Below are 26,509 nucleotides of genomic sequence, written 5' to 3'. Positions count from 1 at the left end.
GTGTGCTCCCTTCTTAATCTTTGCCCCTTAAACCAGAATAAACTGACAAAACAAGGAAGTTGAAAAGGACAAAGAAGTCAGTTCAGGCCTGATAGTTGAAGTGATACACACAAAAAGCACTCTTGGATATTTCAGGTTTTATTATTTAATTTAGTTTTCTTGGAAAAAAGACAATAAGGCAAAAAAAAAAAATCCAAAAATAGAATTGCAGGAATATTCTCTCTCTTAACGCCTGCCAATATCCTATGCAAGGATGTGTCAGCCTCTACAAGCTGCAGAAAACAGGCTTCAGACAGGGACTGAGCAGCAAAGAGCGCAGAGACCCCACCCAAAACCCCTTTCCTTCCCACTGAGCAGCACTGTCCTTTGCTGCTGGGGATGGCAGGGTTCACGGCCTCATTTCTACCTGCCAGCAAGGTGATTCCATCCCACCCGCAAGCATCCCAGGGCAGGAACGCCGCCACCTCTTACCCCTTCAGTGGCTAAAGTTTGGAAGTTGAAAGAAAAACACAGAAAAGAAAAAGAAAAAATGAGGATAGGAAACACAGAAGGAAGGCACCTCATTGTGTGATCCTTAGCCAAGGGCAGGGGCTGCCTTATAGTCCACACATACACATACACACACACGCACGCCCCCCCCCCCCCCGAGCGTTGGCTTGGCTAGGGCAGCCTCTGTGCCCTTGTCCACTTCAACACAGCGGCAGCACCTCTGTCAACCTTAGGATCCAGCTTTGGCAGCTGAGAGCAGAGCTGTCCCAAGGCCAGTTTGGGGAGTTCTTGCAGCCTCCTTATTTCACAGCGGAATCCATGGACACCTGGCTTGTGCCTGCACAGTGAGGAGCCTGATGCCAGTGAGCTCCAGCTCTGCATCAGATAGTGTTTTTTAAAATTTTATTTTAAAGAAGGCAAGGCAAGCAAACCATTGTTGACTGTCACGCTTTCTGCAGAGCGTCTCCCTGGATCCGGTGGCAGTGGAGGGGGACAGCTGGGGGCAAGTGTTACAAAATGGGGTCTGCAGGATAGGAGGTATAGGAGGGGAAAAACAAAAATTATATCTCTTTTTTTTCTCACTCTCTTTCTCTCTCTACATATATATAATATACATATAAACAGGTGCGCATTAAGCCAGAGGTTGCTTTAGGCAGAGGGGAGGCTGTGTCCTGCATCGCCGCTTTCCACCCAAGTGTATGTGGGGAAAATCTGAAGCCTGCTATGGGGAAGGGAGAACAAGTAAGTTTTATTTCCTACCATCGTATGAACAGCTGGTGATGTCACAAAGGCGGGTTCCGCTGAAACCAGAGCTACCTGCACCCACCCACTGCCACCACCCTGCGCCCGCTTCTCTAGGGCACAATTAGTTGCTTTGCCACCTGTGTGAACAAAGAGACAGTGGCTCCTGGAGAGAACTGGCATCCACCTATCATCCTCCTGCCCACCCGATGTTTCAGAAACTTCTCCTGTAGGTAGAGTGCCACACAGGGCTTGGGAAGGAGGAAAAAGAGAACAACCCTTATGGTCAAAAGGTCCCTGTATCTTCCCCAGCTATTCTCTTGGTGCATACATTCAAGGTCTTGACTACGGGCCCCTATCTGGAAGTAGAAAGGAAGGGCAATCCATGTAAGCACGGTGTTGCTCCCCCTCTTCCTCCCCAAACATGGGGGGCTGCGAGCAGAACAATACTCTCTTTTGGGTGGAGAAATGGAGGGCACAGTCCTCTATTTCTACTTGTCCCCAGCCATCCAGGAATCCAGACACCAACTTCAGTTTCAATCAGCTAAGGCAACCCAGCCAATCACCACTGCTGGATTCTGCTTTGGGTGATTGATTCAAAACAAGTGATTGGTTAAGACAGACAGATTCGGTGAGGAAAGCACTAGGCAGGAAGTCACATGATCAGCCGCTCCCCCTCCATCCTTCTTCCACTACCCTCTTCTTTCCCCTCCATCCTCGTTAATAGTCCTGCTGCTTCCAGCTCAGAAGATGTCAGGGCACATGCTCCAGTCCTGTTTGTCTTTGCTCTCCCAGTAGCCTCCCCTGTACACATGGGACACCTCCTTGGTGTCAGGATCCTTCTTCCGCTCAAACCACAATGCTTTGTAGGGATCATAAGGAGTTCCTGCAGGGGAGGAAGGAAGGGGCAGCAGAGGAGGAGGAGAGGGAGGGAGGGAGGGAGGGAGGGAGGGAGAATTCTCAAATTAACAACAACAAATGGCATTTGGCTGGCATTTTTGCTGGGAAGTCACTGCTATGCTTTCCCCTTAGCGAGGGGCCATAGTTCAGTGATGGAGCAACTCTTGATATGTCCTCTGCGCTTGGAAGTTTGGAAGGCAAGGTGTGGCAGCCCAGGAGAGGGCCTTCTCTGTGGCAACCCCTAAACTGTGGAATTCCCTCTCCGCAGAACTGCACCTGTTCTTTTGATTGCAAACTGTTTTAACTGATTTTAACATTGTGCTTTTTACCCGGCTGTACAACCCCCTCCCGGGACCTTATGCAGAAGAGCTGGCAAGAATCCCAATAAATAATCCCAATCATAAATGCAAGGCCCCAGACTCAATCCCAGGCACCTCCAGCTAAAAAGGACCACAGGAAGCAGGGTCAGCAACATCCGCTCTGCCCAATATGCTGGAGAGGCATTGCCAGCCAAGAACAAACAAGACTCAGCTAGGAGGACCAACCACCTCACTGTACTTAGGCTGCTTCTTATGTTCCTGTTGCCTTTTAAAAATCAGTGCGGGGGCAAGTTGGGCAAGCGCTTACCGTCCTCTGTTGCCTTCACGGCCTCAGCTTCACGTTTTTTGCGGGAGATGCGCTGTTTCTCCTCCAGGCGCTGCTTCTCTGCGTTGGCTTCATCCCAGCGCCCGTTCTCCATGAGTCGCTGGTCAGGCCGAAGCCTGCTGTCTGTGGGAGCAGTGCCACTTTCTGGGGCATTGAGAGTCAAAGCCAGCTCGGAGAAATAGTACATGTTCTCAGCGTTCTTCCTGCACCAAGGCGGGGGGGGGGGGGGAGAGAGAACAAATTCAGATGGCAGAAAGGCTCCGAGTTGCACTGCAGTCTAAGTTCTGGTGTAGAAAGCGAGCTTAATCTTCCTCTTAGGGTGGCAGGAAAGATACGCACACATTATCTAAGACCCTAGGTCACCAACTCCTTTTCAAAGGGTCAGTATACTTGCACCCAGGGCTGTGTATTTCTTGTGACCATGCCACACAAACACAGAAGTCTGCAACCTGGAGGACTGTTTCCATTTCCTCTTAAATTAGGCTTGCATGTGTGGACAATGTCTGATGGATAAGGGAGGAAAGGTGAGGCTGGATTTCCAGGCGCTTCAGTGTCCTCCATTCTTTAGCCCATGACTAGCAGAAAGCGTATTTCCCGTACCTCACAGGACCCACACACTTGCCATAATTTATACAGATCTCAACTCACTTTTTCTTGGGAGGAACACACACAGTACACAAAGTCATTGATGTTTACAAAGGCATGCTCTAAAAGCAACAACCATAACCATATTCTACCATCCACAAAAGCCAGTTGAGACAATAGTCATATTGGTTACGCAAAGGAGAGCATGGCCGTGCACCAGCTCCTCACGTGAGGAGTCAGGCTACCTCCCTTACTCACGGGAGTGGGTTCCTCTTCCACAGCATGACCCTGCTGTCCTCTGCTTCGTGCGCTCTCTGCCGGCTGTCGCCACCGTTCTCCAAACTGGTTGTCACCCTGAAACAGTCCATCTTCTCATCCCAGGTGCCCAGCAACACAAAGTGCACTCTTCCTGAGGGATCTAACACTTCTCCAGTAACCTGCCATAGAAAGGAGTTCAAGAAGGTCCAGCAAAGTTACGTACAAGCCCACCCAGGCGTCAGAATTGCATTACGGTCGCCCCGTGGCTAACAAAGAAGCTGAAAATCACCCAGAGCTGTTCTCAAGAGCTGGTCTGCTAGGACTCCAGAGTGCAGGTGCAATATTCAAAGAACATTCTCTAGAGGTACTGGCTTAGCTGCCTAGGTCACTGCTGTCCATGTGACCCTCTATCTTATGTAAAAGGCCCCTGTAAACAGGCCTTTCACCTCTCTCTGTTGTAGAGGGGCTGACATTGTTCTTGCCATCCCCACAGTAAAATGCTTTAGTACAACATCTCTTACCTTTCTGGCCACATCTCTTGAAAAGTAGCTATATGGAACAAACTTGAGAATACACTTCTCGCTAGTCTTATGGTTCAGAATTTCAATCTCACCAGACTGGAAAGAAGAAAAGGGAGGAATAAAGTCAAGCAGGTTCAGGACCATTTATGCAGTCCACTAAAATGGTTCTGCAACAGCTGAGCAGATCATCAAGAGTAGCAACTCAATGGGAAATATGGAAAATGGACCTCTAAAGTCCTGGCTATCAGAACTACCCTCCAAGCACACTTTGGGCTGCAATGCTGCCTTCACAGTCCCCACCACCACCACTTTTAACTCACCTGGTCTATCCATAATTTGCCGACTATGATGTTGTGCACTGTGGTGGTAACCTTCTTCCATGTGTAGTGATTGCCAGATGCATGAAAGATACAGTGGATGGTACCTAGAAATAAGAATGTGCTTAGGATGATTTTGCATTGATGCAGAATCCTTGCTAGGATGAAAAATACGTCAAAGTCTAGTGCACAACAGCATTTTGACTCGGCTCTGGTTGATCTAGGTACCAATCCCTGGTCAGCTAAGGATGACCTGATTGCCCCGTTCTCCACAAATGCCCATTTTATGAGCACCCAAGCTACGCACATGTTCTTAATACCCCTGAGGGGCACAAGGCAAGGGTGAATGTGCTAATGTATGCCCTAAAAGGTGCTGTGCATATGAGACGCCCATCGTAAGTGGCCCAGCTATGTCTCCAGACAGCCTGACTCCAGGCTGGAGACCCTGGACTTTGGTAAAAGATGGGAAGCACAGATGTAATTCCATCTGTCAATGGGCACCATTAGCTTTCCATGTCCCTTTAAAACAGCAGGCACCTCAAGGCAAAGACTCACCAAGGGGCATAATTGAGAGGTATTTGCCACGGAACTTGCTGGTGATTTTAATTTCCTGACGAAGGGTCCAGCCGTGCTTGGAATCAGCATGATGGGCAGCAGCTGGAGGATGGTGGCTCACCTAGAGGGCAGGACAGAGAGAAGTTAAGGAAGAAGAGTGTATTCAGCAGGCGAGTCGCCAGGAATATGTAGAAGCAGGAAGAGCTGACAGCAGACATCCCCAACAGATACTGTCTTGGGCCCTGAGCACACTGACTTGAAAGGAAGTGCTACTGAAACACAACAGAAGTTAATTTGCTTAAGACTGAAATGTATCTTCCATGCATCTGGAATCAATCAAGTATTCCAGCTCAGAGTCAGACAAGGGATGTGCCCTGCTCGTCACCTGCTCACAGATGGAACGGTAGCCGTTCTCCTCCAGCCGGTCTAGCTCAAAGGTTTCCCCTAAGAGAGGGTTGAATGGCTTGCTAGTGCGGAAGACTGTGGTGGAGTAAGACGATACGGTAAATGCAGCCACATAGCAGAGCTGCTCCAGAGAGCTTTCACACTTGGCTGCCCGGTCCAACAGCTCGTGATATTCCAGGTCCTCTGTGAGGCGCTGCAGCATAGATAAGGGCTCATTGAAGTTCACCTGGAGGAAGAAGCAGATGTTAGGCAGGGCAGCCACTCTGGGGCAGAAGCATGCAAGGCAAGCCTGGATGCAGCAAGCACACTCCATGTTCATACAGAGTCTCATTTCACAGAGCTTGTTGGGTTATAGAGTTGTGGCTTCCCACCCCTTTTCCCCAGAGGACAGCAAGCCCCAGATCTTACTACTCAAGCTAGACTTAAGGGGACTCACTGGCATGGGAATCTTGGAGAGTTCCTTGCCAATACAGTTCTTCATGATGCTCCACAAGTTCAGGCTGTAATTTGGTTTGTGAGGAATTCGGGTTCTCTTCTCCTTCTTGGTGTCTTCCATAAACTGGTGTTTATACTTTGGGAGAGAAAGGAGACTAGTCAAGACAGGTGGGAAGGCATAAGCTGGACAGTGAATTCTATACAGTCTTGTAAAAGAGGTTCCCAATTTAACTATAAGCCTTGGGAAAAGTAAACAACTCTTCCATGACTTGAGCACCTTCATCTACGCAGAAAGAGGTTCTTAGCCATGCCCAGAATCACTAATCTCAGTGCAGTAAGACCTGTCCCAAATGGACAGAAACGTGGAACAAGGCAGAGCCTGTAGCCAACATTACCCCTGCTTTCCCAAGCCTTCAATAAGCTCCATCACAAAGTATGCCTCAAAGTATATTGGGCACTTGTAGGCTTACAGGAGAAGGACTAACGAGACCCATCACCCCTCCAGGTGGTGCTCTGCATCCCATCGTCCATGCAGATTGTGGGTCATTTAGGGGATACACTGCTGAGGTACTCCAGAAGCTTGCCGAGGACCCACTTGTTCCAGCTATCTCCCTCTTCAGGGTTCCAACAGCATCTGGTGAAAAATGTTGCTTCCCTCCCCCTCAGATCAAAGACATGGACTACCTGCTCATCGAGGCTGATTTCACTGCTAGCACCACTGATGTTGCTTCCTGTTCGTCTAAAGGAATTACAGAAAGACACACCATGAGAAAACTAGGATGTTCCAGTTGAAATAATGTGCTATCGGGGGAAAAATATGCACAGAGAACAGTGCTATCAAACACCAAACAGAGTATCTAGTTTGTCAGAGTTGGACAGCAAGTATAACAAGGGCCATCTATGGATCTATCAATCTTTATTTATTAAGTTAAAAGGCAAAATAAAATTACTGAATGGTGCCCATGGACTACTTTTAAGGAGTCAATGTAGTGTACTGATTTGCCAGGTCTCCTGTTCTACTTTCCTCATTACTATCCTGTCCCTTTACTAATTTAACCTGCAATTGGGGGTGGGGAATCACAGCAACTGTATGCTCTTACATTTAAATAACCTAGAAGCATGAATGAAGCATGAGACTGTTGTCTGGTGACAGCTGTACATGTTGTTTGGGTGTGTGACAGAAATCTATTATTTCCATTTCTCTCTCCTTTGAAGCTATGCACCGCTTGCTTGAGCCTGAAGTCACTGGCAGCCATACCCAACTAAATTACAGCAAAAATGTGTTCCAGAAACATAAGCTGGCATGGAGCACAGTTGCCTAATTGCTGACAATGTAAGGTTGTCTGATCATGTTTCACCCACTCTGGAAAACAATGTTGTCTTAGCTGTCCTTGGGTGCAATTTCAGGTGCTAGTCTGGACCTTTAAAGAACAAAGTCAGTGGCAACTAACCTGTGCCCCTCCAGATGTTGCTGGACTCCCATCAGCCCCAGCCAGCATGGTCAACAGCCAGGAATGATGTGAGCTGTAGACCAGAAACATCTGTAGGGTCACAAGTTAGACATCCCTGCACAAAGTAATTTGGATCCTGAATATCTCAGGGAGCTCTCAGTAAGAGTGGACAGCATTGACTTAGGTGGACTAATCACTTTTATTTCATATTCAAGAGATTTCCTCTCCACCTTTTCCTCCACCCTCTCCATTCTCTCTTCCTTTTTTGTCCTTTGAAGGCTGAGGCAGCAAGATGCCCCAGTTCTATAAAACACACTTAACAGGGGAGTAACACACAGAACTGCTTTGGTATGTTGAATTTCACCCAGGCAGTTTGTCCCCCTCTAACCTATGGCACAGACTATGGGAGTGAGAAAGCATCAAAGGTGAGGGAAACACCTCAGGAAATTCACAAGTTTGCAGTGCCAAAGGCTGATGGGTGCTAAGCTGTCAGCTGAATGGGAGAGGGGCGTCACTTACTTATGGCCCATGCTTTCAGGCATGGTGATGATCTCAGGAGCATCAAAGAACTCATTATCATCGTCTTCATCACTCATATCTCCCTTTGATGGGCAACATCGATCTGTAAGAGGAACACATGCTGATGTTATCTTTCTTGGTTTCAGTTACTAGTACTTGATTCCAAATACTTTGGGACTTTGGGGCAAGCGTCCCACAACAGAAGCAATTTTGAGTAGGAACCCACAAAGGAAAGGGGAGTGGAGACTAGCAGAAGAGCTAGAGCTTGGCTGATAGAAGAGATGGAGGCCAAAGCCCTCGATTCCTACCTTTAGAAGAATCCATGCTGCCGGGGGCATTGGCTGGTAGAACTGTCGCTCCACGGAAGGCCCTTTCCAGGTGGTTGTGCTGCTTCGCCAGCTGCTCCAGGGTCTCCTCTAAACGGATGCGCTGGTCTCGCTCATACTGAAGGGACTTCTGCCACTTCTTGCTGTGCGTCTGGGCCAACATCAGGAAGTCTCGGCAAGCCTGTGGGGAGCACCAAAGCGAGGCGGCACTCACCACTCTGGTCTGTATGGGCCCCGGACACTCGGCTGGCCCAAATGTCACTCCAGCTGTGAGGCCAACACTTCTTGTCTTGCTGTGCTAGTCAAACGCCAACTCCTGCCTTCATATAGTTCCCCCCATGGTGCCACCGGGTGATCACTTTGCTCTGTAGCATTGTAGGGCTGGCCCCGATTCTGGCCCAGATCAAGCTGCACTGCAGCGCCTCTTGCTGCCCCTGCTCTTAAAGTGGTAAGTGGGTCCTCTTGTGGGTTAACAGGAACTGCTGGGGACAGGTGCCCTTTCAGGACACTTTGCTCTTAACTGCCCCTCCCACTCGGAGACCCAATAAGCATTCACCAGTCTCCTAGCAACTTCACCATGGACACTCACTGAACAGAGATGCTCAGAGAGACATGGGCAGGGACACTCGTCTGCTAGAAGCCCAACCAAATATTCCATGCAAAAGGCTGCAAACACACCCCCAGCAAATAAATCTGGGCAAATCACAAAATACTGAAAATGTGACTCCTGGACCTGCATGAATTAAACAGAAGCTGTTTAAATGTTACCCCTAGTTGATTAATTTGTCCTAAGTGCAAAATGGAGCAGTATTTACACAATAAAAAGGAAGGAAGGAGGAACTTCAACAACCAGTACTCAGGGGCAGGAAAGCTGAGACTGTGGTCTGTACAGGGGGCAAGGAAGGGTCAAAAGTGGGAAAACCTTCCCAGGCTCTGCTCTAAACTCAGAGACTTTAAGCGGACTGTTTTAGTTTGAGCATTTGGGATAAAATGCTGTAATTTAGTATCTGTCCAGAAGGTTTTGTGGAAAAACACACACTTAAAAAGGCAAAAAAAAAAAAAAATGCTAGGAAATTTGCCTGTCTGATAAGATGTTCTGCATATCTGGCAATGGAAATGCATCAATACAAATCTTGCATCCTTGCTTAAGGCAGCAAAATGAACAGACATGTATGGAATACTGTATTTACTCGAATGTAGCGAACACCTTTTTTGGCCAAATTATGTAGTGAAAATTAGGGTGTGCTTTAGATTTGATGGTGCATTTACATTTGCCAGCAAATACTTTTCTCATTTCAAGGTTTTGAAAACTGAGGTGCGCATTAGATTCAATTGCACATTAGATTCGCATAAATATGGTATTAATGTTGGTCAAAGAAAGGTTTCAGACCAAGTAATCCTTTGCTCCTAAATATATACCAAAGCAGGTCTTGCCTTCTTTTTGACTTCCTTTTGAACCCACCTAGAGGTTTGCTATATATCTGAGGGGCAAAGGTGGTTAACAACAGAATTTATAGAATGTAGTTCCTATTAAAATTCTTGAGTAATCCACAGTGGTAGGCTTTTGTGGTATAAAACTGTCCATGCTTAGTTAAAAACTTTCTGTTTAAAAGCTATTGTGATGTCATTCCATCTTCAAAGAAGTGTATTCCAGGTTTGTATTTAACAACTTCTGGTAGCCATAGGCAACCAGGAATTCCACACTGGCAAGGAAGTGCACAGAATTCCATGCAAACCAGTAAGTGGGCTGGTGGAGAAGGGATGGATTGTTCTGATCCTGGTATATACCCAGCAAGGAAGCATAGCCCACTAGCTTCTTAGCTGGCTAGTAAACAATTTTGCTAGTTGGTAATTCTTGTTGACATATGTCTAAGGCTGTCATATTCCCACTTTAAGGGTGAGCTTCACCTAGTGGTCAGCTTCATTGTTACAGTTCGCCAGTTGCTTCAAAAACACCAATGATAGCATCTACTTGCCTGAGCAGAACAAGCTATAGCTTTTCTAGGAATGAATTACAGACCTTTGGGACAATTTAGAGGTCTTCTTCATATTTCTGGAGTGTTTGCATAAATCTCTTGCTTTACCGTTTACTGTTTGCCCCAGGGTTGTACCATGCCCTGGTCAAAACAGAAATCCTTCCCTGACACTTGAACCATACAATGGTTGACCTGCAAAGGTGGGAGGTGAATTAGACTGTCACCTGAATTAAGCAAGGAAGGTGCACACTTATGTAAATCCCAGGAACATGGGATGCAGAAGGAAGGCATGCAATACTGGCAGCTACCAGAGTTGAGTCCCAAGATAAACCCGTCTGCAATAGTCTCAACTGCATTAAAGTCATCCCAGAGTACAGAGTTGAGGAGCAACAGTAGACCGGAGTTTACCAAGAGGACGCTCTCAGCTTTGATACTGTGAGACATTAGATGGTACTTTGCTCAAGTGAACTGGTAACTACTGGAAACTGGAGAGAGGAGCAAGTTTAAGGACCAAGAACAATACTACACAAAGTGCAACCGCATGTAGCTGTTTGTTCCACTGTGCTCAGTTGAGCTCTCCCCCACAGAATTGTAGCTCAGAGCCTTTCTGTGATTCTGACTGCTCAGGGATCTCTTGCCCTCTTAGAGACACTTCTGGATAGACTGCTGCCACTGAGGCTCAGGTGGCCTCGGTGGCATGGAGTGCCTTCCATCAGCTTCAGCTGGTGGCCCAGCTATGCCTCCATAAGGAACAGCCTAACTTCTGTTGTCTATGCTGCTCCGGTAACCTCCAGGTTAAATTACTGCAATGCATTACAAATGGGGCTGTCTTTGAACATGGTTCGGGAAATGCAGATGGTGCAGAATTCAATGGCCCAGTTGCTCACTGGGCAAGATGGTCTGAGCACATCACACCAATCCTGGCCTGACTGCACTGGCTACCGATTTAGTTTCCGACCCCAATTCAAAGTGCTGGTTTTGACTTATAAAGCCTTATGTAGCTCAGGACCCCAATGCCTCCAGGACCACCTCTCCCTATATGAAAGAACCCAGACCTTGCAATTGTCATCTGAGGAGGTTCTTCATGTGCCCAATCTGCAGGAGGTCCGGAGGGCAGCAACACAAAAATGGGCCTTTTCAGTGGTGGCTCCTTGCTTGTGGAATGCTCGCCTGGCACCTTCATTATGTATCTTTAGGCAGTACGCAAAAACATTCCTTTTTTGTCAGACCTATGGCTTTTTTGCATGGGTGAGATATTTTAATTTAGTTTTTTTAAATAGAATATTAAAAAGACTTTTTAAAAATGCTGGTTTAATGCATGTATGTGTTTGCTCAAAATACTTTAAGTCGCATTGAGTTGCTGTGGCAAAAAAGGAACCAATAAATAATATTTATAATAATAACAAACCCTTGCAAAGTCCTCAAAGGCTGGCCTGATGGCAACCCCCAGTAGATGGGAAACAAAGCTACATCTGTGCTGCCACGGGTCCTGGTGATCAAGTCCACAAAATCTCAGCATCCTATGGCCCTCAGCCCTTAATTCTTCTGAAGGCTTTCTCTCTACACTTCTCCTTTCTGGTTTGCTCCCCGATTTTAAAAGTCTGATTTGATGTTCTGTTTATGGATTACAATTCCCATCACGTCCTTTTCTTATACTGAGTCATGCCTTCAATGCAATTCTTTCGACTGGCCACAGTGTGGCCACACTGGGCTAAGAAAGCACAGCCAACTAACTACAGGGGATTCAGGACGAGCAGAGACTTATATATTTTGCTAAAATGGGTGATGTCACAGACGGCTTATAAATCCAAAACCCACCAGATCATCTCTCTCTTCTCAAAAGAGGGAAATGCTGCAGTGGCTCTGAAAGTTCTACGATTAAAGCCTGCAGAGCCAATGATCTGGGAAGCACCCAGCGGCCCCCTTCCCGCCGGCCGGCCGGCTCAGAGCCAGAGCGTCTGGCAGCAGCACACTTACATTGATCATGGCATTGGACGTGATGCGGAAGAGGGTGGCGCGCTCGTTGACCTGCTTGATCTTCTCGTTGCTCTCGGCAGGCAGCTTGAGGGTCTCCAGTTCGCTGAGCGAGCGCTGCAAGGCCGTCCCGTGCTTGGCAATCAGGTCGTTGCAGGTGCTGAGATCCTCCACCTTGCTAGAGAGGGTGCGTAGGGTGTTCTGCAGTTCCGTCTTGTCTGTCTGAGACACTGATTCTTCATCACCCGACTCGTCTGTGGGGGAAAGGCTGCAGCTGTTAACACCTTCAAGGCAAGGCTCACCCCAGAAGCAGATGCATTTCCAGGTCCTCCTTTATTCTCAGCACTGGCGCCTATCTTCAGGGGACTAAAGGGAGCCTGTTTCCTCTCCCCACCCCCACCCTTATGTGATCCCTTTCCATAGTCCAGTGAAGATACTGGCCAATGTTGGGGCTACAGGTAGCTAACAGGGAAATCTCTCTTGCCAGTTCAATGGTTTGTTGAAGCAAAGGACAGGATTTCTAATCCCACCCCTCCATTTTAGCAAGGAACTAAGGTGTAAATGGTGGTACTACAGATATTATTGATTTCAGGGTTGGTGGTGTTTTGTTTTTTAAAAATCATTTTCTGAGTATATAGACAAAGCAGTGGAATCAAAGCAGAAATCAAACTTGCAGTGATAAAAAACAATAATCCCAAAGCTAATTGGGAGCAATAAAGACAGTATAAATATTCAAAGGGTAAAGATCATTGGGAACCTCTGAAAAGTAACAGCCTTAAGGTCTGATTTCACTATCTGTGCTCCTTAAAGCAGAAGTGAGAAATATATTGGCAAAGTATCCCACGCCTACTGTATGCAACACCTCCTAGTTGCAAGCCATGAGTCTATTTATAAGAGTTGTGATGTTTAAACACATTTCTCCACACTGCTAGATCATGCCATTTCTCTGGAAAGTCTTACATTGTTCGGAGCCCAATCTCTTGTGTAACTTTCCTCCCTCCAACAGTGGGTTTATAATGTTAGGAATGCTCTGGCGAGTGTGTGGGTATAGGTCTTTCTTTTGCAATACCAGAACTCAAGGTTACCCTGTGAAACCGACTGGTGGTAAGTTCAAGACAGACAAAAGAAAAGCAGCTGTGTCTCTTGAAGTAGTTAACATATGGAATTCAAACACCGTAAGCAACCATTAAATAAAAATGGCCCCTTGTTTTTCTTTGAAAAAGATTGGACAAAATGAATTTAGAATGTGTCTTTTAGGTATTATTAGCAATGAAACTTAAATGGAACTCGCATGCTCAGTAGCAAGATGTTGGAGATAAACAACAGAAGACCCATCTCTCTCTCTCTTTTTTTTGGGGGGGGGGTACATTGGAGGAAGACCATCACTTTTCATGCCCCGTTTGTGAACTTTCAGAGGCATATGGCAGGCTGCTCTTAAAATGAGGAACTAGATGGACTTTTGGTCCGACTCAGCAAGACACGTCCTTACATTCTAGTGATTAAAAAACACACACAAATGGTTGGCTCACTCTTGTGCCTCGTCACTACCAACAAATAATGAGTCCCAAAGTAGAATGATAAGGAACTTACAAAAAACTATCCGATTGGATGGGGGAATGTCTGCTGCAAGCAATCAAGAGAAATACTATTCAACAATGAGACATGAAGTCGCTGAGGGGAAGAGTAAATGAGAGCACAGTATCTAGATGGTAACATTTTGAGTGTCAACATAGCAGATAAATTAGATAGATATGCAAACAGAGAGAGAGAGCAGGTATTAACATTTGGGAGTCAGAGTTTCAGTATCATGAGCTTGAAATCTCGTGCTGTGGATAATGACGATGCACACAAATAAATGCCTCTCTCTCCCGTTATTTCTTTAGCTTTAGGTTTAAAAGGGGGTGGGGGACTGGGATACTGAAAATTCAACAGAGCTAAGAAGGACTAATATTGGAAACTCTGATGCCTAAGTCACAACACAATCTAATGTTACTGGGCAAAGGACATTTTGTTTTGAAAACACTGAAGAAATTCTTTCTGGTAAAGCTGCCAGATACCTCTTCTTTTTCTTTAGAATTCTATGAAAATAAAACAAACCCCCCATCAGTAGCTGGTGGCACATTTTCCACTTCTTTCCCCTTCTACACAGAGCAAATATGTCCTACGGAGAAGAGACAAACACGTTTGAGACACCAGATGGGGGGACCCAGGAGTCGAGGGACCAAAACTCCTGCAATTCAATGCATGATTTATTCAATAAAAAAATGGACATTGGGCACTTGCTTTTGACACTTATTATACCTAATCAGATACACCAGCTACTGACAGATGCTTTAGCTCAGGAGCCACCAGATTATAATGTGAGGCTCAGCTGATTGGGTAATGTGCAAAGCAGATTTGGTACTGACTGCTAAAATGCACTTTTGGTTTGGGAAACAGAAAGCTAACCATTCTGAAAAGCCTGATGCTTAAAAATATAGCCACATTTTCCAGAGGCCTCATGCTATAAACCACAATGGCCCCAAGTGGCCTATTTCCTTGGTATGTCACACACACAAGGCAAAGGACACCGAGCAATTTGTATGAGTAACAAACATTTGGTGTTTGGCAGAAAACCTTGCCCCAAGGAGTTGGAGCTCTAAATAGGATGGAACAGGACAAACTGGAAGAGATGCGCCCTCATGTTAACCCCATGGCCTAGAATAGACTAGGAATTGTTCTCTGCAGGTATTTTAGCCTATATGCGTTTCACAGGTGAGGCTACCTACCAAGGGTGGCCCAAAATCACAAACAAACAAGCAGGGTAGGATGAGGAGAACAGAAGACTCAGCTACTTCCTGTTTGCCCCAGTGCTATTAGCCAACACCAAATCTGCTCAGAAGATCTCATTTCTCCATTTGTCATATTGATTTTCCTGGGTGTCTCCCTCCACAATAAGCTCTCTTGAGTTTCTCAGCGCTCACCCACACCCACCTCCTGCTTCATTTGCACTGCCCTGAACACACCCTTTACCTGATTCTGCCAGCATCTTGACAGCTTTGGCCTTGGCCAGCTCTAGAGCTGTGACCCAGCGCTGCCTCTCAACCTCTGAGTTGGCCTTCAGGTGGTAGGTCTGTGCCCCTCCGTTGGAAATGATGAAGTTGCAGGAGTCCTCCACTGTGATGTTAGCCGTGGCCAGGTTGATGGTTCCACGGCAGGTGTGTCGCATCTCTGCCTTCGATCTGCCGGAAGGACAAAGTAGGAGGGCGGTCACCAGGGCATGAAGTAGTACAAGCTTCAGAGGTCTAATCTCAAGACGCAGAATAATGAGACAAGGGCACTACATTTGGGAACAGGCAGCAAGTGAGAGTCCTAGGTATCTGTCCTTTCCAAGGCAATAGGGAATGATGGGTCAACAGCTACAAGGAAGAAACACTACTGTGTTTCCCTGACTGGTATGTAAACTGTCTGCTGCTATTCCCACATGTAGGTAGCTGTCTGAGAATGTCCACCACAGCAGATTGCAGAATGGGAGCCACCTGATGCCATGAGATTCAAATAATAAAAAGGCAGATGTCTAGTTCTTGGAACAATGGAAGTCAGCTGGGGGGGATGGGGCAGAAATGTGCAGGTGGGATTTTTTTTCAAAATGAAAAGATTGAGAACAGGAAGGGGATTGGCTGGAAACTTATGTGGACTGCGATAGTAGCAGAACTTCTTCTGTCTAGTGCAACTACCAATAAGAATTCTATTGTCTCGCATTTCTGATCCTTTCAACATACTTCTAGCGTACAGGCACACCCTAAACTTCACACAATGACTAGTCATCCTTTGTGCAGCACTGTTTTGATTTGCAAACGTTTTGGATGTGCTTTAGCTCTCTTGACAACCTGGTGAGGCAGCAATTTCCAGAAGGGCAGCAAAGACAAATACTCCTTTTGGTGAGGCAGGTGAATAATACTTTATGGATGGAAAAGAAACTAGCAACTTGGCTAATGAGTCCATGGATTATGGAGACCTTAGTTTGACTCATTTAGGAGGCATATTAGTTTTCTTTGTGTAGGACTTGTTGATGGTCCATGGAGGAACATGAAAATCAAATGCAGACTGAGGTACTAAAGTCCAGGAACAGTTTTACCAGAGGGCTATTTGTCCAGAGCTGCCTCCTGCTTTGGACCGTATTAGCTGGGTTTCCAAGTCCTACCCCATTTTCCCAAAATGATGCAGTGGTACCTTGGTTCTCAAACGCCCTGGTACTCAAACAGCTTGGAACCCAAACACTACAAGCCCAGAAGTAAGTGTTCTTGTTTGTGAACTTTTTTCAGAAGTCAAACATGCTCTGTTTTGAGTGTTACACTTCCAACGGAGTGCCACATTCCATTTGAGTGTTACGCTGAGGTCTGTCTGTTTTTGGTATTTATTTTGCGTTTTTGCTTCTGCGGCTCTTTTTTGTTTGTTTTTGTGACTATTTGGAACCCAGTTCAGCTACTGACTGATTGATTGTGACTGCAGCACATTATTTATTGCTTTCATTTTATGACTCAATGGTCTCATTAGATAGTAAAATTCATGTTAAATTGTTGTTTTAGGGTTTGTTTTCCAAAGTGTGGAATGGATTAATCTATTTTGCATTACTTTCTAAGGGAAGCGCACCTTGGTTTTGAAACGCTTTAGTTTTGGAACGGACTTCCGAAACGGATTAAGTTTGAGAACCAAGGTACCACTGTATAACCAAACTGTCATTTGTCCAATGTATGGCAATCAGATACAGTCTGCACAAAGTTGTAGGCATCCTGTCACTTGCGTTGACTAATCATTAAACTGACGTGCTGAAAGTTAGTGAGCAAGTTATTTGCCACTCACTTTCTCAAATGCTTGGCAATACTGCACAACCCAAATAGAAGTTGTTTCCCCACTCTACAAAATATGTAAAGTGATTCCCTGGCTGGGATGACCCCCTTGAGTGGGGCAGAAGGGAAGGGAAAAGTCTCCTCTCTGTTACTGTGATCACTAGTGGCAGGCATTTCTATTAATAGGGCAATCTCTTGAACTTTGCAGAGCGTCCTGATAATTTCAACAAGCTGGCCGTCCCAGCCACACACGCAAGAGCGGACAGGCCAGATGGTGGGGGATTTTACATTCAATATTGGGACTCGGCCAGACTTGTAGGAGTTTGGGGGTGTTAAAGCCAGAACTGGACGCAGACCAATGCATCTAAACTCAGAGAAAATGCTGGATTCTCAAGAAGCACATTTACAAGATAAGGGTGTGCATGCGTGCATGCGTTTGTGCACCAGAGTCCTTCCCAAGCTACAAGAATCTTGTCTACATGCTCATTCATGCAATGCACATACACAAACATATGAATATTTATATTATGGTTTCATTCACTGATGGGTGTTTTAGATAGTGTAATGGTAATTCCACAACACAGAAAAATTGTCTGCAATTCCTTCAAATGTCCAGAAATTGGGCATTTTTACCCTCTCCCTCAAAACACAGGGAGAGATCTGTCTCAACACCAAACAATGAAATGAAATATTGGGCTGAAGGAATTACGGGGATAGACAGAATTTACAGTAGCATCCAGAAAAACCAAGTTTGATATTGGGTCTACATGTAACCTATTGAACTTGAGCCACTCTACAACGGAAAACAGTAATATATCTATTATAGATATTATTATAGGTACAATTATTAAAGATATCATTATCTTTTATAGATATTATTCAACAGAGCAGACGCACTTCTCTGTTGAGTGTGTTATTTCAAGGGATCTACTCAGAGTAAAAGTTAAGTTGATTACCACCCAGCCGATTCATTTGCACATCTGTATACAGTATATGTGTATCACATATCCTCAAGACACAGGCCTACAGGGAATTCCAGAGCTTGCCAGGAAGTCTCATGGATGGGAGCCCAGTGTGGATAAGGCAGTTGGAATGCAAAAGGCCTCCAGACAGCCAGGCCATCATTCATTTCAGTCCCCAATTTTCTCAGCATTCCCTCTGCCCAAGGCTGCGCTTACAGCTTTCCCAGTTTTGCAGAAATGACTAAGTATACATTCCGCCTACCTTAAGGCTCGCCAAATCCCTCCCCACTCTCAGCCCAAGGCAAGAACAAAGTTCCCTATGTATTGACCTGGTACAAGACAGAGCCATCTCCTTTCCACTGCAAGGCTGAGTAGCACATAGGCAACAACAATGCACACACACAGCCTACTTGGGGCTGGCACAGAGAAACTGCCAGAATGCTTCATCGCAGAGGCCCCGAGTTTACTGCTTCCTCCTAAAGCTTGGACAGAGGGTAACTTGGCATTCCTTCCTTCCAGCAGGCTGAGTCCACTGGGGAAATATGAGCCTGGCTTGCCAGCTATTCTTATCCTCCAGAGTCCAGTTACTTTATGAATAATACAGACCAAACTACGGGAGAGGGGCTAACAAGTCAGCCATCTCTGCCTGAGTAAGGCATGGCTCCCTCAAAATATAGGCCTTTAAATTAAATCTTCACTGGCTAAAAGCCAGGATGTCTACACAGGGGCAAATTCCCAAAGAAGTGGCACAGGGTGATTTTAATACCTTTGGCTAGATTTGGTGTGAGGAGAGGAAGGGTCTGCATTAACAATACAGGCTTGATGTCATTCAAAGATGAGTAGACAACACACTGAGGGAGGCATTAATAAGAAGGGGCTGCAGACAGTCATCCATAGTATGTTTGTCTGGAGGCAGCAGACCCCGAATCTCAGCACCAAGAATCCCATGGCATTCCCCTGACAGTAGCCAGTACTCCTGGATACTGGCTATTTTAGTCTTCCTTGGATGTTTGTACAAAACATTCCTTCCTATAGGATCACTAAAGCCACCCTCCTTGCCACCCTCACAAAATATGGATCAGGAGATAAGTAGAGCACAACAAATAGCCCAAGTGAACATCACTATTGCAAGTACTTTCCCAAAACCTCATCAGAAGGGACTTAGTGTCTCATTAGGACATTCTTATAGTAGAGGGCAGATGAGACTCATAGGGAAAAGACAAAGGTAACCCTACTACCTGTGCCTACAGCACTGCACAACTGATGTTGTGATACATTCATGTCTCCACTACAAATTTAAATTGGTTTAACTATCACAATTCCTAACCAAGGGTTCCTGGAAATTATAGTTGTGTCCAGAGGCACCACCTTCCGAAGTACATTGAGGGGGCCTGATGCAACATCCTGACATCACTCGTGCCCAGCTGTGTTCAACCTCAACAATGCAGGCCTCGGCCCCCTCAAAAAAGTTACAGTTCAAAATCCTTTGCAGAAAAATGTGAAAGCTAACTCAAACTATTGCAGAGGTGCCTCGGCTCAGTATACCTGAAGGAGCATTTCCACCCTCATCACTCTGCCCAGACACTGAGGTCCAGCGTCGAGGGCCTTCTGGTGGTTCCCTCACTGTGAGAAGTGCAGTTACAGGGAACCTGGTAGAGGGCCTTCTCAGTAGTGGCACCCGCCCTGTGGAAAGCCCTTCCACCAGATGTCAAGGAAATAAACAACTATCTGACTTTTAGAAGATATCTGAAGGCAGCCTTGTTTAGGGAAGTTTTTAATGTTTGATATTTTATTGTGTTTTTAATACACTGTTTAAAGCTGCCCGGAGTGGTTGGTGAGGCCTGGCCAGATGGGTGTAGTATATGTAATAAATAATAATAATAATAATAATAATAATTATTATTATTATTATTATTATTATTATTATTACTACTACTAAGTTAGAAACTCTTACGTTTCTGAGGAGCATACAATTCACAACAGAAAGAAAGATAAAACTGGCCATGTATTAGATATGCATAATTTACTGTTTACTATCAGTCAGAAGCCAAAGCACCACCCTCATAATCCTTCTTAAACATGGAAGTGGCAATAAGTTATGTATGGCCCATTAACACAGGACAACCCAAACCTGGCAAAAGCATAGGATATTAACTGCAACACCCCAATATATGTGTCACACCATCACATATATAATCAAAAAGCACGTCTTTTCCTTTTCACTTACGGGTTTCTAAACCACCCCATGGATCTAATAAGACTAATAAGACCCCATTCCAAAGTCTATAGCATCCAATTTAACTGATCAAGAATAAGAGCCTCAGTTTGGCTGTACTGATTTAAATCAGTATTGCCATTTTTAAATGTATGCATTTCCTGAACAAGAAGGTAGTAACTAAACAGAACCTTTGTACAACCTAGGATCGACCAAAACCTTTGATCCCGAAGCCAACATGCCTTTTGCACTGCAGAATTATATCTGTTCAGAGAGAAAAAAAGATTTCTGCTTGGCTTTCTCTGTTCACATGCCAGATAACTTACCTGAAGACTAAAGGCTGCAATCTCTATGTAGATTTACTTGAGATTAAATTCCACTAAACACAATGGGCACTTACTTCTGAACAGACATACAGTGGTACCTTGGTTTAAGAACAGTCTGGTTTAAGAACGATTTGGTTTACAAACTCCGCAAAACCAGAAATAGTGTCTTGGTTTGAGAACTTTACCTCGGTCTAAGAACGGAATCCGAACGGTGGAAGGACACTGGTGGTGAGAGGCCTCATTAGGGAAAGCGTACCTTGGTTTAAGAATGGTTTTGGTTTAAGAACGGACTTCAGGAACGGATTAAGTTCGTAAACCGAGGTACGACTGTACATAGGTTTGGATTTTAATGCTGTAATCCTACTCATGCTTATTTGGAGGTCCCATTGAATAAAGTGAGATCCCATTGAATAAAGTGAGATTTGCAGGTCCCATTGAATAAAGTGAGATTTCCTTCCAAATAAACGTGCGTACAGTTGAGCTATAATGGTGTCCAGAACTTTCCAGGAGCAAGAGCTGGTACTTAGCGGACAAAACAGTGTTTCTCCCTGCATTAGAAAGAAATAATATCCATGCTGCTTCCTTAGTAAAGCCCTAAACATCAACATTTAACTGAACATGCCACAGGACTCATGATGTTGGGAGGGTGCAAAACAGTACAATCCAACCAGTCAGGGTTCTGAATATTTGTGGTGTTATACAGGATGACATTTCCTAGATCCTCATGCATTGGATAACTGGTCTCCAATACCAACAGGAAGACACAGCAATGTATCACGTTTACTGCTTGATCCCTGATGTTGAATAATTTTCTAATAGACCTTGTTTTTGCATAGAAAAGCAAGCTGCAAATCAGAGGGCTTAATAGATGGCCATGATGAAGTTTTAGAGATTATGTGTAAGCATTCACTTGCTTGTTCGTACAGGCGCCTCTCAACTTACACAGGGGTTACGTTCTGGGGATAGTGCATAAAGCCAAAATCGCATATGGTCAAAACACATTGGGTTCAATGGTGGGTGGGATTGCCAAAGTATTTTTCCCCAAACACCTGCCCTTCTCCGCTATATATACCAGGCGTGTCCAACAGGTAGATCGTGATCTACCGGTAGATCACTGGACGTCTGCAGTAGATCACTGGCTCCCCAAAAAGAAGCTGAACAACTGTGGCTCCCCTAAAAAAAGCTCAACATTTTACCTCCTCCCTGAAAAAACTCAACAACTTTAACCCGAATCTCCAAAAAGGGGGTAGGTTACTGCCAGTTTTTAACTCTGTGACTAGATCGCAGTCTCTTGGGAGTTGGCCATCCCTGATACAGTGGTACCTCGGATTACATACGCTTCAGGTTACACACTCCGCTAACCTAGAAATAGTGCTTCAGGTTAAGAACTTTGCTTCAGGATAAGAACAGAAATCAGGCTCCAGCAGCATGGCGGCAGCAGGAGGCCCCATTAGCTAAAGTGGTGCTTCAGGTTAAGAACAGTTTCAGGTTAAGTATGGACCTCCAGAACGAATTAAGTACTTAACCCGAGGCACCACTGAATATACAGTCATACATTAGAACCCGAACAGAATCCATTCCAGAAGTCCGTTCAACTTCCAAAACATTCAGAAACCAAAGTGTGGCTTCTGATTGGCTGCAGGAAGCACGTGCAGCCAATCAAAAGTCACGGAATCCGCACCGGACATTCAGCTTCCAAAAATAGTTTGCAAACTGGAACAGTCACTTCTGGGTTTGCAGCGTTCAGGAGCCAAAACGTTCGAGAACTACGATGTTTGAAAACCAAGATACAACTGTATATATATTTATGTATATATCATGTAAACCTGCATGTGCACAATTTAAATGTGTGCTCAGTTAAGATTTTCTTTAAAATCCAGTTACTTTAAAAGAGAAACACTATAAATTAAATATTAAAAAGAAAAAAATGATTTGGCAATATCCAACAGTAGTCATATTTAAGAGAAGACCCATTGAAACATTGGGTCTACTCAAAATTTAAAGTAGTTGGATTTTTCTTCTCCATTTTTAGCTGCTCTGAGCTTCAGGTTTCCAACTATGGGCTCTCTGATGTTCCTCAGCTGCCTGGTCTAAAGGCATTTATGACCTACTATGTGATACCAGAACAGATAAGCTAATGGCAGCCAGAAAAGCCATAAACCCCAATGTGTGTATCGGAGCAGATCAACCAACAAGATGTCACTGGTCGAAGAGGACAATGAAATAAGTTGCAAGGTCAGAGGACAAGATTTAATGGGTGAATGAGTACACAGTCTATGAGTGAATGAGAACACAGTTCAGATGGGCCCTTAGCTAGTTATGAGTGAAAAACAAACATTTTCCTAAACTTGGGCGAATAATCTTTCCTGTAACCCACTAGTGAAAAGGGGCTCTTTCTCTGTCAAACTGGTCACCACCATATTAGTCTGTTGTAACATACACATCAAAGACTTTTGGCTACTTAAAGACTAATGGATTTATTACAACCTTGCATTTTGCAACAAGGACTTCCATGCAGGTAAGTGAACAGGTTGGTGGAAGAAGGAAATGTGCTGCTCCTTCTTCACTAACCTGCTGCATTTCATGCTGGCCACAAACGAAGGGGTTTCTGTCCCTCTTGGTAGAAGGTTGTGTGTGTGTGTGTGTGTGTGTGTGTGTGTATATATATATATACACACACACACACACACACACACACACACACACACACACACACCTGCTAAGATGCTACTAGTCTACTTTTCCATGCTGGCCATGGAGGAGGAGCTTCTAGCCTCTTAGCAGGCATTTAACAGGCTGATTTATTATGGCAAAAGCTTTCAAGGTTGGAGTCCTGATGCATTTGACAAAGTGGACTCTGATTTACGAAACCTTATGCAATAATAAATTTGTTGCTTTTAAGGTGCCACAAGACTCCTTATTACTATCTGACCACACTCTTTATTCCCTTTACTACTGCACCTTCAAGGTCTGTTTCTGAAAATGCATACTTTTAGTTCAAAATGTTAAGTTAACAGAGGCCCCACAAAAAATGTGCAAGGGGAAAGATGTCCAAGGAGCCTCATTCGCACTCCAGACTTAACAGCAATGCAAAAGAACATCAACAGAGAAGAAAAGATGCATATGGCATAGTAAAGCAACACCTGCTACACAGCTAATTATTACAGGACACTGGATTAGGCTCCACCCACCTGTCAACCTTGACCCACAAGAGGTGGGGAAAATAACAATCTGGCTCATTGGCCAAATCTAGCTCTCCACCCATGGATTAGGGCTGCTATCCTTGGATGCAAGTGTCATTGACTATAATGAGAGCAAACATGCGTAAGATTGGAAGCTCAGATTCCAGAAACACTTCTCATTATTCCATATCTCCATTCACCCTCCCACTACTTAGATTTCCCTTCTCTTTAGGAAATAACACAGCTGACGAGCAAAGCAGGGGCAAAAATGAGAACCTGAGCTCTCTCCCTAAAAATCTCAGAGGCATTATATTATGTTAGTTTCAACGTACTTTTGATTAGCAAGGTAGCTGGAATAATAGTTTTTCTCCAGAAGTTCTGTTTGATATGCTGCTTGACAATCCTCCTGTTTTATGAGTGGAATACAATTAGTTGAAGTAAGCACAACAGGTGCAAGCTTGGGCAGTATGTATGGAGATCCTGGGCTGCCCAGACAACAAAACCCTCCTCTTAGCCTCACTGCTGTGGTCCAAAGGTAAGCAGAGCAGTATGTTTGGCACCAGCTGGGCTGCAATTGTTTGAAGTGATTTGTCTAATTCACAAATAAATGTTCATTTAACATGCAGAAGTAGCTAGAATAGGAATGCACATACAGTTTGGAAGAAAGTAGGTGAAAACTGCTGGGGCTTTACTATTCATCAGTGATATGGAGCAACATTTATGTGAAAACACAAGGGTGGTGCAGACATACAACACAGCACTGAAAGCTATGACGGGTTGCTTAGAGAGACAGGCAACATATAATGCTAAGTATTTGTTTCTGCATTTGCAGAAGACTCATGAAGAAACTGAATCATTTGAAGAAAAGTTTTGAAGCACGGATGGTTTGGGAACTCACAGTTTAAGTAAGTAACTCAAGGTAGGTTTTGTCATAAGTAAAAGGCCTCATTGTTTGGTTTTGTTACATTTGTAACACAGCCTTCCTTTATGGAGTACAGCAGCCCCCCCCCCAACTCGGCCCTCCATATGTTTTTTGGGACTACAACTCCCATCATCCCTAGTTAACAGGACCAGTGGTCAGGGATGATGGAAACTGTAGTCCCAAAACATATGAAGGGCCAAGTTTGGGGGTGCCTGGAGTACAGGGTTATCCTAATTTTTTTCACAATGAGGATGATTAAGTTGAGAGTTACTTGCCCCAGGCTACTTGTTGAGCTCCACAGCCAAGCAGGAATTTGAACATAGCTCTCAATCCTAACAAGGGAAGGATGCATAGGACAAATACAGTTTATGTGCAGCTTCTAACCTGTTGGGAAGCATTTCTCTCCTAACCAAGGAATGTTAGAAGCAGTGATTTCAGAAAAGCTATTTCTATTCCCAGCTTACATGGCCACACAGCTAACATTGCCTGTGATAGTTACCTTTGCCAAATCTGCCACACCCAGAACACAGGTCTTTTGGGAAAATGGCTTGTGACCATCATAGAATTATATCAACAGGCCTACATTTTTTGTATTTCTTTTTAAGTATCAAGTACTGTACACCAAAATACATCACAGAGGATGTATCTCTCAGACTGTGTGTTGCCTGTGCCATTGGTTGCAACAGAGAATCAAAAAGATGTGGCCCAGTGATGCTGCCAAGGATGTGGAGGAGGAGGAGGAGGGTGTCTTAGAACACATTTGGCTTTTCTGCTGGCTGGCATAAAGGGAAGGAGAAAGCCGCAGAATGTCGCAGGTGTGGAGAAAGGGGAAATAATGTGGCTATCACCACCCTCATCTTCATGTCAGAATGCAGTACAGTGGTACCTCGGATTAAGAACCTAATTCGTTCTGGAGGTCCGTTCTTAACCTTAAGTACCACTTTAGCTAATGGGGCCTCCTGCTGCTGCTGCCAGAGCATGATTTCTGTCCTCATCCTGAAGCAAAGTTCTTAACCCGAGGTACTATTTCTGAGTTAGTGGAGTCTGTAACCCGAGGTACCACTGTACATGCCATGCATATCTGAGGTGGGGGTAGGAATGTAAGGCAGAATAGCTGAGGGGAGCCTCAGAGGTGTGGAAGCCCCCCTGATGCTTCTCAAGACGTGGCTAAGCCATGATACCCTCATGCCACGTGGCAGGGAAGTGGCTGCTCCACACAGAGGAGGCTGCTGCTGCTCCTGCCACGCAGGCTTGGCCAGGGGGAGGAATGCCCAACCGGGTGCAGACCGGCCAAAGGGAAAGAGGGTCACAGGCCTTGGGAGGCGCCCTGGGTGTGACCGGAGCAGGAAAGGGGCGTGGCCGGCCACCCTGGCAGGGCCGGCAGACGGGGCGTGGCCTCACCTGTAGTAGCTCAGGAGCCCGTTGCTCAGCACGAACCAGCGCCGCTGATACCCTTTGATGTAATTGGTCCATTTGAAAAGCCAGCCCTCGCGGGCTGACCCGGAAGTGGAGCTGGTGGACCCGGAAGCGGAAGTAGAGCTCCCCCCTGGAGTGCCTGTCACCCCCCCTGGGGCCGGTCCCCCAGGGCCCAGGGTGCCTCCTCCGCCGCCAGGCCCGGGAGAGGGTAGCGGGGGCGCTGGGCCGGGCCCACAGGTCGCTCCTGGGACGGAGGCGATGGGGCCGCCCGCTCCGCCAGGCGTCGTCGCTGGGCCGGGTCCCGCCGCTCGTAACTCCGACATGGCACCGCGCAGCACCGCCGCCGCCTTCGCGAGCCCCGAACTGCCTCGGCCAACGAGAGACCAGGAACCGCCGGAGGCTGAGCGCCTCCCTCCTTCTTGGTTTCTCCCTCCCCCCCAAACGATGCGCGTCGCGCCGTCACCCAACCCTCCCCATTAGCAGCGACGCCCACTCCAGGGGCCGGAGTCCCGCTTGGCACCGCCTCTGCGGCTGCTACTGGTCCAAATATGCCCAGGGGG

The 26,509-nt window shown here is 45.7% G+C and overlaps 1 protein-coding gene and 1 long non-coding RNA gene across 2 annotated transcripts; one reads left to right on the top strand and one right to left on the bottom strand.

Annotated features, from left to right (window-relative positions):
- Positions 1-122: 122 nt before the first annotated feature.
- On the bottom strand, positions 123-26,432 carry OSBP (oxysterol binding protein). Its single transcript, XM_053397836.1, has 14 exons — positions 25,935-26,432; positions 15,110-15,318; positions 12,101-12,351; positions 8,130-8,328; positions 7,822-7,924; positions 6,536-6,590; positions 5,853-5,987; positions 5,397-5,642; positions 5,012-5,132; positions 4,460-4,563; positions 4,140-4,235; positions 3,619-3,797; positions 2,758-2,978; positions 123-2,116 (listed from the first exon to the last, which is right to left on the bottom strand). Exons 1-14 carry the CDS (start codon positions 26,270-26,272, stop codon positions 1,974-1,976), a joined length of 2,400 nt encoding a protein of 799 aa, XP_053253811.1. The 5' UTR covers positions 26,273-26,432; the 3' UTR covers positions 123-1,973.
- LOC128418310 (uncharacterized) lies at positions 3,793-6,818 on the top strand. The gene is made up of 2 exons (XR_008331689.1): positions 3,793-3,982; positions 6,518-6,818. It is a non-coding gene; the product is annotated as an uncharacterized LOC128418310 (long non-coding RNA).
- Positions 26,433-26,509: the final 77 nt, after the last annotated feature.

This window comes from Podarcis raffonei, chromosome 1 (genome assembly GCF_027172205.1).
Source record: "Podarcis raffonei isolate rPodRaf1 chromosome 1, rPodRaf1.pri, whole genome shotgun sequence".
NCBI classification, from domain to species: Eukaryota; Metazoa; Chordata; class Lepidosauria; order Squamata; family Lacertidae; genus Podarcis; species Podarcis raffonei.
This window is presented reverse-complemented; position numbering and strand designations above follow the sequence as displayed.

Excerpts from the sequence above, each read along its gene's own strand:
- OSBP (XM_053397836.1), bottom strand. The coding sequence starts at position 26,272 with ATGTCGGAGTTACGAGCGGCGGGACCCGGCCCAGCGACGACGCCTGGC. Across the intron at positions 15,319-25,934 it reads GGGCTCCTGAGCTACTACAG|ATCGAAGGCAGAGATGCGAC; the intron begins GTGAGGCCACGC and ends TCCTTCCGGCAG. Across the intron at positions 5,988-6,535 it reads AAATCAGCCTCGATGAGCAG|TATAAACACCAGTTTATGGA; the intron begins GTAGTCCATGTC and ends TCTCTCCCAAAG.